The 13424-nt window shown below is 36.5% G+C and overlaps 2 protein-coding genes across 2 annotated transcripts; one reads left to right on the plus strand and one right to left on the minus strand.

Moving 5' to 3' along the window:
• Positions 1-2410: 2410 nt before the first annotated feature.
• Positions 2411-7229, plus strand: LOC108224882 (organic cation/carnitine transporter 4). The gene is made up of 2 exons (XM_017399626.2): positions 2411-2897; positions 5889-7229. The coding sequence occupies exons 1-2, from the start codon at positions 2477-2479 to the stop codon at positions 7043-7045; spliced, it is 1578 nt and encodes a 525-aa protein (XP_017255115.1). The 5' UTR covers positions 2411-2476; the 3' UTR covers positions 7046-7229.
• Positions 7230-12906: 5677 nt separating this feature from the next.
• LOC108225943 (uncharacterized) lies at positions 12907-13326 on the minus strand. The gene has a single exon (XM_017400893.1). It carries the CDS (start codon positions 13324-13326, stop codon positions 12907-12909), a length of 420 nt encoding a protein of 139 aa, XP_017256382.1.
• Positions 13327-13424: the final 98 nt, after the last annotated feature.

Genomic DNA, 13424 nt, shown 5'->3' on the forward strand with positions numbered 1-13424 from the left:
AATACTCAAATGCTAAATCTCAAATCTCAAATGTCATTTAACATGATAAAATTCAAATGCAGCGACATTACAATTAAAATCAAAGAAATCATAGTCTGACATAATCTCAAATAAAGTGACACAACTCTATACTAGAATTATGCAAATTCAAATCTTTGGAGCAAACTAAGCCAATTCCCTCTCGATTCCAAAAGCTAGGCACCTGAAAGTTTGTAAGTAATGAGCTATACAAGCCCAGCAAGATAACCAATCACACAAGCTAATGGATCAAGTATTTTACATAATTTCATAAGTTTCATAAATCCAGAATCATTATATAAGATAATTCCACAGCTCGCTAAGGTCACAAATACCCGGTGACTCGGTATCATAAGTTCATAACTTTGTCAGTAATGCGCCCCTTACTAAGGTATCATAAAGTGTGCAACCCCGAAGGTATCATAACAGGCACCCCTAGTAAGGTATCATAGGCTAGTTCCGGAACTATACGCAGATACTAACGGTTTCATAGGTCAGAGCTAACTGGGAATTCTTATATCTAAAATGTTTAACTTGAACCAAATATTTAAACAAAACAAAGTTTCAAATAAATACAATAGCAAGACTGAAAAGTTAACTTACCTTAACTAGCAACACCGATGCACAATATTCAATGATCAAATGATTTCCTAACCAATAAAACAAAACTTGATAAATATCTAATTTAAATAATTAAATAAAATATCATGACAATGATTTTAAAACAAGAGAGACACTACAAAAATATCGATAAATGATATTATAATATTATTACATGTTGCACCCAATTTGCATATTCCTAAAATAAATTAAACATGACATTAATAATAAGGTCCAATATTACTTATATATATTATAATCATACAAAATAAATTTAGCTTGGCACATAATTAAATATGCAACTCTAATAAAAAAAATGATTTAAGAAAGAGACTCTCTAAAATAGTTTGTCTTTTGAAAATATAATAACCTCATATATTACAAAATTTATTAATGAGAGTAATTAAATTAAGCCATTAATCATATAACTAATCTTAACAATTATACAAATAAATAAAAGAAGATATAAACTAAGTGCATAGAATAATCATAACATTTTTATAAGCCAGTACAAGTATACATAAACTAATTTTATATTGTATACACAGTTAACCTATTTTGACGTGAACACATACAAATAGCCTGTGCAAGTAACACATAAAGCCCACTCAACAAGCCCATCCATCACTTCTAAACAGATTACAAATAATTCACAATTTACCCTATCTGTTCATATCCCAAAACTCCAGTAAACTGAATTCAACAAAAACTAATAATTTATACATATGTAGCCAATCAAATATAAACACACAATATTAAACAATCTCATAATATACAAGTCTCCACAAATATTTACTAAACAATTTTGTTCATAAATATACAAGTAAACATTAGTCTTAAAATACTACTATTATAATTGACAAGAGTGACATAAAATAATAATAGTTTTAATAAAATAATGTATATTAATTACGTAAATCTAATATAATTCATAAAAGATTAACATGCATATTAAATTATAAAATCAAAGATATCCATATCCAAAATTGATGCATATATACATAAAAGCATATTTTTCAGAAATTAATTATAAACATAATTTTAATCACTCCAAAACAATTTTGAGATCTAATAAAAAATCAGACTCCATTATATACATTAAAATAATTAACAAAAGATAAAGGCATCAAACTTTAAACAAGATATTACACAAACACTTAATAATAGAAGACATATAATATACAATAATAGAAAACATATAATATACAGTAGCCAACAGTATGTGTAAAACTAGTAAAATAGACATGTATATACACAACACAGTGACAAACTAAATTCACTGTAGTAAACATGTTATACATATAATGTCAAATATCAGCCAAGAGTGTATAGCAGAGCAGAGCACATAAGCAGGACATAAACATAGACATACCTTTTAGAAGAGAAGAGCTGTACAAGAAAATAAGTGAAACAAGTACGTGTATTTATGTACATACTTGGTTCAACGTGTTCCTACAATTATGGGTACGTGATCATTATTTTGAGTTAAGATCTATCCACTTGCTAACGGAAGTTCTGGCCTAAATATTTGCTTAGAGATAACACTTCAGTATATAAAATCTTATAAAATAACAACACACGTATTCAAATATAATCACATAGAAATATATTTTATCAAAGTTTTAAACACCATTGAAAAGTAGTTTTTTTTTTTTTTTTTTTTTTTTTTTTTACAAGGAAAATACAGGCTATCACAGCAAAAGAGTATCTATCTAGTATATAACTATATATTATATGATAAAACGGAGAATAAATAGTTTATTATATTCGGCCTGGACCAAATCTGCCTATATATTCAATTCAACCCACTCTCTCCAAAGAACACTAATTTCAGTAGCAACAGAACACTACACACACCATGCCAGGCCCTTCATCCCCCTTATCATCCCCCACCGCACTCCGGTCACCGCTCCTCTCCCCCGAGGCCAAAATTCCGGTCACCGACGAACCCGAAAAGCTCTACATAGACCACATGTTACAAAAATATTGCGGAGAATTCGGGGCTTATCAGTTAAAACACTTTGTTCTCACGAGCTTAGCATGGGCTCTGGAGGCTTTCCACACCATGATCATGATTTTCGCGGACCGCGAGCCAGACTGGCGCTGTAGTGGCCCAGGATGTTCTCCTGCGGCCACTAGTGTTTGTGGACTCGACGAGGACGTCTGGCAGTGGAGCAGCGGAACGGGCAGCTCCACTGTGTCGGAATGGGGATTAATTTGCGGCGAAAAATATAAGGTCGGGCTGGTACAAGCTTTATTTTTCGGAGGCTGCATGATAGGTAACAAATTCGATTTCGCTTATTCGCCATTAATGTGTTTTTTTCCTTACTTTCGATATTGATTTTGTCATCTACTACGCTTCCCATCTTGTCCCACGTTATTTATTGCGTTAGTGTTCATTTTCACAACTGTTACCACTTACCGATAACCCATATATTCATCAACGTGATATATATTCACGAATATTCCGAAATAAGATAAATATCAATTGATATATATATATATATTCGCAAATATTCTGGAATAAGATAATTTTATACATTTATATGGACCGGGTAATATAATTAAATAAAAAAAGTAGGAATATGTAGAAATTATAAATTTATGAGATATCGAAGATATTGTGCATAGTCGCGAGATAGAACTGGATAGCAGGCAGTGATGCAGATATACGTGAATATACACAGACACTTATATTCCCCGAACTGCACTTGCCAAGTTATATTTATATAATTAAGAAAATTATGATGACACTAATAAATTATACTCCCTCCGTCCCGGTGATTTATATACAAATGGTTTGGACACGGAGACCAAGAAAAAGTGTAAAAAGTGAGTAAAGTTAGAGGAAAAATGGGTGAAGTGGTGGGACCCATTTATATTTAATGATAGATTTGAGATAGTGGAGGAAAGTAGTGGGTGTAATAGTGTTTATATTATTATAGAATGAAGATAGTGGAAGAAAGTAGTAGGTGTAATAGTGTTTTATATTATTAAAAGTTACTATTTTTGGAATGTATAGAAATGATGGGACGGCCCGAAAAGGAAACTGTATAGAATTGAATGGGACGGAGGGAGTAGCCTAACAGGCAAGTGATTTGGTTAAAAAGCTTGACTTTGGTTTATATATGACTAAACAATGAACAGATAATGTATAGAAATGACACTGGGATCCAGTAACAAAGAAGTTAATATAAATATCACTAAGATGGATGGTGTACATGTACCAATCCAGCTGTGACTCTGTCCAAACAGACCAATCCTTTGTAACATCTCGATTCTCGTGGTCTCACTTTACTCTCTCCGTCCTATTTTAATTGTCACTTTTGAGTTTGTGCCGGTCAAATTGATCAAAATTTGACTGAAATTTATTGATATTTTATTAATTGAAAAAATAAAAAAAATATGTCACCGGAAATAACTTTTAATCTACTTTAAGATGTAATTTTCAGTTTTTTAAAATAATGAAAGAACGACTTATAATTTATGGTCAAAGATAAGCCAATTTGACCTAACAAAAATAGAAATGTGACAACTAAAATGCGACGGAGAGAGTACTTGAGTACTGTACCCTTTCTTATTCATCTGTTTAATACTAAATTCTTATATTAGTCCCAAGCCTGCAAATACTTTATATTATAGTATGTAATATACAAATATAAATGTGAGCGATGATATATTTAGAAAGAAAAACCTTTTGCTGATTTTAAAACCAAAATTTTCTCCATAAATATATAATTATAAGTTTTAACCCATATGATAGGTAAAATCAAAGCATTTAAATTAAATGTATAATTATACTCCCTCTCGGCTGTTGTTTACGTTTCATTTTGAAACTACTACAAAATATAATTTCATAACATTTTTCTTAATTTAATTTTTTTTTAAAAAATAATATGGAACCATATTTTACAGGAACAATCTCTTCCCAACGTTCCGCTTAATGATAATTTGTCATATTAAAATTCTTATATGGTACTTTTCTATTAAATAAAGAGTGAGCGGAAATATGATTATTAATAGGAATATAGTTCATTCAAATAATATTAGTTCGAGGATAATTTTTGTGGCTCCTTCTTATCTATTTTAAAAAGATAATGATGAGGATGCATCCGGCTGCTTTTTTGAATAAATAATTATATAAATACGAAATATTATCATCTCGGTCTTTGTCGGTATCCTGCCAGTTCCAGATCAAGCAGACTAGGTTCACATGTAAACAACTCCCAGTCGACGGATGATGTTATAAAAATATATATGCAAGTGACGGTCATGATTGATCTTTGTTTTCCGATCACGACTCTCGTGTTGGTCTTTCCAAAATTAATTAAAAATATTGATTTGGGTTGATATTTTTTAACGTTGTCGAATATGTGTATTCACGATTGTGCCACTGAATATATTATATCATGTCTTGGTCAGAGTGAGTAATCTGAAAATGGATTGACATGGACACTTACGAATAGAAAATTCCTGATAAATTACGTCTTCTGGGTAAACTGAAAACAAATAGACCCGAGACAGAGCACCTAGTACAATGGAATATGCCCCCCGCTTACCATTTTTGAATAAAAGCTGTGTTTTGTGGGAAAGTATGTAGTATCTTCTGTTGCTGCTAATGGGTATATCCAGATTGTTTTGTGCTTGTGTAATATTTGAAATGACTGCACTAATTGTGGAAGAACCAAAATTAAATTTAAATTACTTTTTGTTGATAGATGTTATGTTAGCTGGATTAGACACTGTGTGTGTAGGGAGAGTTGCAAGATTATACAGCACACGCATGTTTTAGTGGAAATGTTCATGTATGAATTTGTAGCACTGCCAGAGTAGTAAGAAAAGTCGAAAATAAATAGCTAGCAGGATGATCTGATTCGTATGAAATTCAGTGTTGGAACCATGATCTCGAAAGGGAATAACGTTTATATTGTGTTAACTCAAAAGCAAAAAAATATAAAAACTATACTGATATTAGTAATTCAGTCGGGGTAATAGTCTAGACTCCGCCACTGACGAGAAGTGATTTGTTCTGAGAACATTAGATCCCCTAACTTGAACACTGAAGGTTAATATGATTACAGTTATTCTCTTTGAACATATACTATTTCCAGATTTAAAGGGGGTGTCTCTGGGCAATCCAGCCACCATCTTTGCTAGCCAAGTAAGAGCCGTGACATAACAATTTTTCAGCCACGGGACGCTTAAAAGAGTCAAATTTTGGTTTAGCTGAAAAAGAGTCAAATTTTGCTAAACTTGTTTTTTTTCCTCAGGTGCTGGAATTTTTGGCCACCTCTCTGATTCAAAACTGGGAAGAAAAGGATCTCTGACACTGGTCTGCATACTCAACGCCATCTTTGGTTGCTTAACAGCATTTTCACCCAACTACTGGATCTACGTCCTTCTCCGCTTCCTCACTGGCTTCAGTACTGGAGGGGTAGGCCTTTGTTCATTTGTTCTGGCTACCGAACCCATTGGTCCATCAAAACGCGGCATTGCTGGAATGTCCACATTCTATTTCTTTTCGGGAGGCATTGCAGTTCTATCAGGCATCGCTTACATTTTCCAGACATGGCGCTCTCTTTACATTGCCGCCTCTATTCCCTCCATCCTCTTTCTTTTCATCATCATTCCTTTTGTCTCCGAATCTCCTAGATGGTATTTAGTTCGTGGCAGAAGTAACGATGCATTGAAAATAATGCGCGACATTGCTAAATCCAACGGGAAGTACCTTCCGGATAATGTTTCTCTTGCCATGGATGATGATAAAGAAAGCACTGATACTTCAGATAAAGAAGGATCAATAGATGATAAAGAAGCTGTCACGGGTTCTATACTGGATGTGCTCAAATCACCACTAACGCGGCTTCGTTTGTTTTTGACAGTGGCAATAAGTTTTTCCAGCTCAATTGTATATTACGGGCTTAGTTTAAATGTTGTGAACCTAGACACAAATCTTTATCTCACTGTCCTGGTGAATGCAGTTGCGGAAATGCCTGCGTTTCTATTGACAGCCATTTTGCTGGATAAGTACGGGAGGAAACCATTAGCGATTGGTACACAGTGGTTTAGTGGATTGTTTTGTCTAGCAGGGAGCTTGATGGCAAGAAATGGCCCGTGGAAAGTTGTGAGAATGGTTTGTGGAGTGTTGGGAATATTTGGGATGGCAGGGACTTATAATTTGTTATTTATATACACAATGGAGCTGTTTCCAACTGTGGTCAGGAATGCTGCCCTCGGATGTGCCACTCAAGCAGCGCAAATGGGAGCTATTTTAGCACCCTTCGTGGTGGTTCTGGGCGGAGGTATTCCATTTGCTGTGTTCGGTGTGTGTGGGGTCTTAGGTGGCATCCTAACGTTTTACTTGCCAGAGACATTGCACAAGCCCTTATACGACACAATGGCCGGAATGGCTGTGGGTGAAATCTGATTAAGCTGTGGTTTAGTTAGTAGGGTGTTATTTCGTTTTCAAAGGACACTAAACTTTAAGGTCATCACATGTCAGTTTGTAAATTTACCATGTCGGGTTTTTGACATTTTGTTATACTGTAATGGTTTACTGTTGTTGCCTCCATTTCTCTGGGAAATAGATTAAACTCTGGCACTAGTGATTACATGATGCTCTATATCATAAGTAGTTCCTCTGTTTTCGTCCTCCATGTTCTAAAAGGCTAAAAGGAGAACGCGATTGAGCTTTGTTTTCCAGCAACTATGCATATTCAACTCATTACAGGTTTTAAATTCAATTGTATTACACAGGAATAGAGCTGTAAACGAACCGAACTGTTCGGTAAGTTCGTTCGGTTCGGTTCGTGTTCGAGTTCGGTAAGCTCGTCCGGTAAGCTTACCGAACACGAGTTCGAACAGCATTTTCCGTTCGGTTCGTTAAGCTCGTGTTCGGTTCGAGTTCGAGAAACTCGTGTTCGTTCGATAATAAATAAAATTATTTATAATATTATATATAAATATAATATATAATATTATTTAAAAATATACATTGTTCGCGAACAGTTCGTGTTCGGTTCGGTTCGACATGTTCGCGAACAGTTCGTGTTCGGTTCGGTTCGTTACCGAACCGAGTTCGGACAGAAAATTTTGTCCGATAAAATTATCGAACATTGTTCGGTTCGTTAAGATTTTGTTCGAGTTCGATAAGAGTTCATCCGAGTTCGTCCGAGTTCGCTTACAGCTCTACACAGGAGCGGATCTAGCATGTGGTTTCTCGGGGGACGGGGAGCACCAAGCAATTTTTTTAGATTAATATATCTCTATATTTTTAAATTTTATGAAGGCACCACACCTTCTATAATTTTATAAGAGTATATTGCAAAACGCACCCCCCTGGTTTTTGCGAAAAGCACTTTTTACCCTAGACTTTCCAAAATTGCACTCTCCACCCCCATCATTTCAAAAGCGCGGCAGTATGCACCTGGTTTGACCACAACCGTTAGTCTCTCCCGTTAACGTTAAAATTTAAGGGCAAAGCTGTAATTTCACCGAGGACTTTACAGTCCACTTTTGTTTTTCTAATTGTTTACCCCTAAATATCTAATTCCCTCCCAAATTGAGACATAACCCACCCCCCCATTCAGAAGTCGCTCCATCTCCCCAACTACACCCTGCGATCAAAACCCTAGATTGGAGATACTTGCAATTAAACATTTTGAAGCTTTGTAATTAACAACAATGAGAGGGCGTTTAAGGACCGGCGTTCAAGCCCGAAATGATGGTGACCTTTGGAAAGAGGATAAAGCAACCGGTGATGATAGTGGCAGTGTAGTTAAAGAGTGTGCTGATGAAATACCTGCTTATGGTGGTAAGCATCTTCGATGTCCTTTTTCAAGCTTTGTATTTATGTTGTTGCTATATATAGTTGCATGCATTATGTGTTTTAGGGTTTTTGTTTTTTAAATCTTTGTGGTCCCTTTATGTTTGTCATGATAAATGATTTACTATATTTGCTTGCTCCAGTAGTTTATTACTATATTTTAAAATTTTTGTGGTCCCTTTAAATCTTGCTGCAGATATGAGTCCCTACTTTACCTTAAAACTTCATTACGGGGGTTATTTGAATGAGGATTGTACTGCTTATGTTGGTGGTGAAATAGCCTATTTTGATATGTGTTCTGTGACTGGTTTGGATTTATTTGAAATTGATGCTATGCTTGGTGAAGTAGGTTGTAGTAGTCAGAGTATGGATCTTTGGTTTTTGACAAATGAGCATGAGTTTTGTGCTGCTAATATTAATCCGATTGAAACTAATCGTGATCTTGAGGTTGTGAAAACTCTGGTAGAGTGTAACTACAAGTTGGTAAGGCTCTATACGACCCCAAATGGTCCTGGTCTTGATGGTGAATTTGCTGATTTTTCATTCACACAACTGGCTATAGATCAAAGAATTGAAAGGATAGAAGATATAAGAGTTGAGGTAGAAGCTGCTGTGAGGGATGAGGGTCTAGAAACTGTACAAGAGGAGGAAGAGAAATTAAGCTTCCATGGGGACAGTTCAAACATGGATTCCAGTGACACTCATTTGCCCAAGTCTAAAAAAAAGAAGAGGAGAATCCCACCTCCTAATCCACCATACAGAGCTAGAAAGAGAGGGAGGTACTCAATGCTGAGGGGCTTATTTAAGAACACAGAGGAAACCCCTGTTGTGCTAGATGATGCTGGTAATGATGTGACCCCAGAGCCACTTAAAGCTAAGAAGGGAAGAAAGGTTGGTGAAAAACAGAACAAGGGACATGAGAAGGAGGTTGGTGAAAAAATAAGCAAGAGAAGTGAGGTGGATGGAGTTGAAAAACCAGGCAAGAGACATGAGATGGAGGGAGGTGAAAACTCTAGCAAGAGAGAAAAGCAGAAGAAATCTGTAGGGAGGTTGAAGAAGGGTACTCCAACAAAAATTATTGAAGAAAAGGGTGGGGATAAACAAGGTGCAAAGCTGCCTTGTGTTAAAGAAAAAGTGCAAGAAGAAAGTGCAAGGGTGGCTGCTGTAGAGCCAAAAGAAGTGAGAAACAATGTGAAGAACAAGGGCAAGTATTTCAGTCAGAAAAAGGACAAGGCCAAGAGTGTCAAGGACAAGGATGAAGATGAAATTGAGACAGTGTTGCCAGAAGAACAAGGACAAGAGAGTGTAATTGATGAGAAACATGTAAAAGAAGATGAGAAAAATGAAGAGATGGAAGAAGATAGTACTTCATCAGAGAGTGAGTATAACAGTAGTGTGGAGAGGATGGCCATCTCCTCTTGTGATGAAGAGGACAACACTTTTCCAGAATTTAATGAGCAAAATGATATGGAGGATCCACAATTTGAGATGGGTATGCTATTCAGCAGTGGCCAGGTTTTTAGAGAGGCTGTGAGGAAGCATGCTATTCTACACCAAAGAGGGGTTAGGCTCAAGAAGAATCTATCTGATAAGATAAAGTGGGTTTGCACTGCTGGATGTGACTGGAAAGTTTATGGTATCAAGCAGCAGAGATCAACCATTATTCAAATCAAGACAGTGTGCAACATACACACATGTACACCTACATGGGTTCAAAAACAGATTAATTCAACTTGGTTGGCTAGGACTTATGAAGAAGAGATAAGGATGAATCCAAGTTGGCCCTTACAAGCTTTTCATGCAAAAGTTGTAAATGATTTGAAATGTAACATTTCATTAACAATGGCATACAGGGCAATGAGGAAGGCTAGAGAAACTATAACAGGGAGGCATGAAGAAGAATTTAGCAAGCTATATCTTTATGCAAATGAAGTTAAGAAGGTGATGCCAACCTCCACTGTGAAGCTGATGACAGAGCTTGCAGAGAATGGTTTTCCTGGAAGAAGATTTCTCAGATTTTATGTATGCTTGGGACCATTAAAAGATGGATTTCTTGAAGGATGTAGGCCCTTGATTGGTTTAGATGGATGCCATCTAAAAGGTCCATTTGGAGGTATATTACTCACTGCAGTGGCTACAGATCCAAATGAAGGCATGTACCCTGTAGCCTGGGCACATGTTGAAGCTGAAAACAACAGCAGCTGGGACTGGTTCTTGGGGCTGTTGAAGAATGACTTGAGGATTGAAAACACTGGCACCTACACATTTATCAGTGACAGACAAAAGGTCCATTTCTAAACCTATCATCTATATTAACTTGGAATATTTCATTGTTTGTTTGTGTTAATTAGATGTTTGTGCATTGTGTAATTTTTGGTCTGTGCATGATATAGGGGCTTGTAAATGCACTTGAGACACATTTCCCCCAAGCTGAAATTAGATTTTGTGTGATGCATCTATATCACAACATGAAAAAAGATTTTAAGGGTATAGGAGTGACTAGGCAAATGTGGTTGGCTGCTAGGTCTACTATAGACTATTTCTTCAACATGAACATGGAAAGTTTGAAAAAGGTAATTGTCGTATTTTATTAACTTTACTGCATTTGTTTAAGGCTATACTAATTTCAGTTTTTACAGCTGAACAAGAATGCTTATGAATGGTTGGCTGCAAAGCCAAGGTCTCAATGGTCTAGGAGTGGCTTCAGAGAACTCTGCAAGTCAGATGTTTTTGTTAACAACAATTGCGAGGTATTTAACAATGCCATTAACAAATACATAGATAATGGCATTGTCACAATGTTCAAAAATATTCACAAAACTTGCATGGTGAGGATCCAGAAGTGGAAAAGTAAGATGGAGAAGAACAAAAATAAATTTTGCACCAAGACACTTAAAAAAATTGAAAAGTGAGTCTCTCCATCAACTTTGCACTTATTTATTTGCACTTATTTATTTGAACTTGTTTATTTGCACTTATTTATTTGCACTTATTCTAGGGCAATTAAAGATGCTGCAAAAGCAAGTCCAGTGTGGAATGGTGGGGACAAGTACCATGTTACCATGTCAGCTGGAGGACATGAGGTTGTAGTGGACTTGAAGCAGAGGAGATGTGCCTGCAGGAAGTGGCAATTGACTGGGATCCCTTGCTTCCATGCTGTGGCATGTATTTTATTCCAGAAAATGGACCCTATGGACTTCATTCATGAATGCTACAGCAAGGAGAGGTATTTGCAGGTGTATAGCCACATTTTGGAGCCCATAAGTGGTGAGGCCTATTGGGAACAAACTGAACAAGAACCACCCTTGCCTCCTATTAAGAAAACTGCACCTGGAAGGCCCAAAAAAATTAGAGACAAGAAAAATGATGTGGTCCAAACCAGGCCAAATAACCCAACAATGCTGAAAAGACAGGGCACTAGTTTAAAGTGCTCATACTGTGGTCAATGGGAGCACAATGTCAGAAAATGTCCAAAAAAGGTATCTACATTATCTCAACCTTATCATCTAGCTCAAATATTATCTACACATTTAAATTTTATTCTTTTTTAAAATAGATATCAGATGGAGTTGAAGCAGCTCACCAAGCTGAAAATCCAGATGAGGTGCCAAAGTGGCCACAAAAACCATCAAAATGCAGTTACTGCAAGGAAGAAGGCCACAACCTCAGATCTTGCCCATCCAAGGTATACTTTGCATTCCATTATCATCTGCTATATCCATCATCCAACCAACATTACATCATCTCCTTCTTCTGTGTAGACCCTTGATGAGGAGAAAAAAAGGAAGGATGGTGAAGAAAGTGCACAAAGTCTCCGGGAGAAGCTTGAGGACCTTCAAAAATCACAGAATGAATTGTTTGCCACCCAAAAGCAACCAAGGACTAAACAATTGGCAGGAAAGTCACCTAGATCCAGCCCCTTAAAGAATGGCAAGCATGTTTTAATTCAAGGAGGCACTGTGAGACCGTTCAAACCACCTGCACAGACAGGTCCTTTGGGAGTGGAGTGTTTTGAAAAAAATGGTGAGAAGTTTACAACACTAGGACAGTTGCAGGCAGCACTAAGAAAGAAGAAGGGTCCTGCTAAGTAATGCTATTTTCTACAAAAAATGCTATTAAGTCCTAGTGTTTGTTTGTGAAGACTCTTTTTTGTTGTTGTTGGTAGTCTTTTGGATTATGTTGGTTTTGAAGATGGTATTTTGGTTAGGAAACCAGTGTATGGTCTTTTGAGGATATGATTTTGGGACTTGGTCGGTTGTATCCTAACTCATACATTTATGTTCCCCATCCGTTTTATTCAATGTCATCAACTGCCAACCTTTGCATTATTACTTGTTTTTCTTCTTCTTTTGGAATCTTTGTCAGTGTGTTAAATATTGTGCTTGGACCACTAGGTTGTGTTGTAAAGAAACTGAGCTTTCATTATAAAACTACATTACAAACTACACCACTACAGCTTCAATCTAAACATCATAATCCTCTCCTTCTTGCATCTTACAGAAACAGTACAAAATAATTGCGATCCATGTCACGATAAGAAAAGTAAGACTGATGTTGCAGCTGCACTTCTCCTTCTGGACTTCCATGCCGCTTCTATCCGAAAGCTCCAGTCGCCCACCTTCTTCAGAACAGACCATATGCCCACCGATTGTGTCGTCAACAAATCCGATTCTCTTGCATGCCTCTGGTCGTTGTTGTGCTTCTAGCTTGTTGATTCTTCTCAACAGACCGGGAATAATCGCTCTTGAACGCTCACACAATGGTTCGTTCAACCACCGGAAAAAACGACATCTCTCACACGAAATAAACCGACGTCCGGCATTTGCATCCGTCCATGCCGTCTTTGCTGCCAACCATTTACCACAGAAACATTTGCCAGCCATGATTCAGTAAGTCGATTTGAAGAAGAGGAAAAAAAAATGAAGAGAAAAGAGAGAGAAGATGCTGTGGGGTTGTATGTATTGTGTGTATATAAAGACAA

The sequence above is a fragment of the Daucus carota genome, chromosome 6 (genome assembly GCF_001625215.2).
Source record: "Daucus carota subsp. sativus chromosome 6, DH1 v3.0, whole genome shotgun sequence".
Lineage (NCBI taxonomy): Eukaryota > Viridiplantae > Streptophyta > Magnoliopsida > Apiales > Apiaceae > Daucus > Daucus carota.

Coding starts and splice junctions, on each gene's coding strand:
- LOC108225943 (XM_017400893.1), bottom strand. CDS start 13,326: ATGGCTGGCAAATGTTTCTGTGGTAAATGGTTGGCAGCAAAGACGGCA.
- LOC108224882 (XM_017399626.2), top strand. CDS start 2,477: ATGCCAGGCCCTTCATCCCCCTTATCATCCCCCACCGCACTCCGGTCA. Junction 2,898..5,888: donor TTTCGGAGGCTGCATGATAG/GTAACAAATTCG, acceptor TTTTTTCCTCAG/GTGCTGGAATTTTTGGCCAC.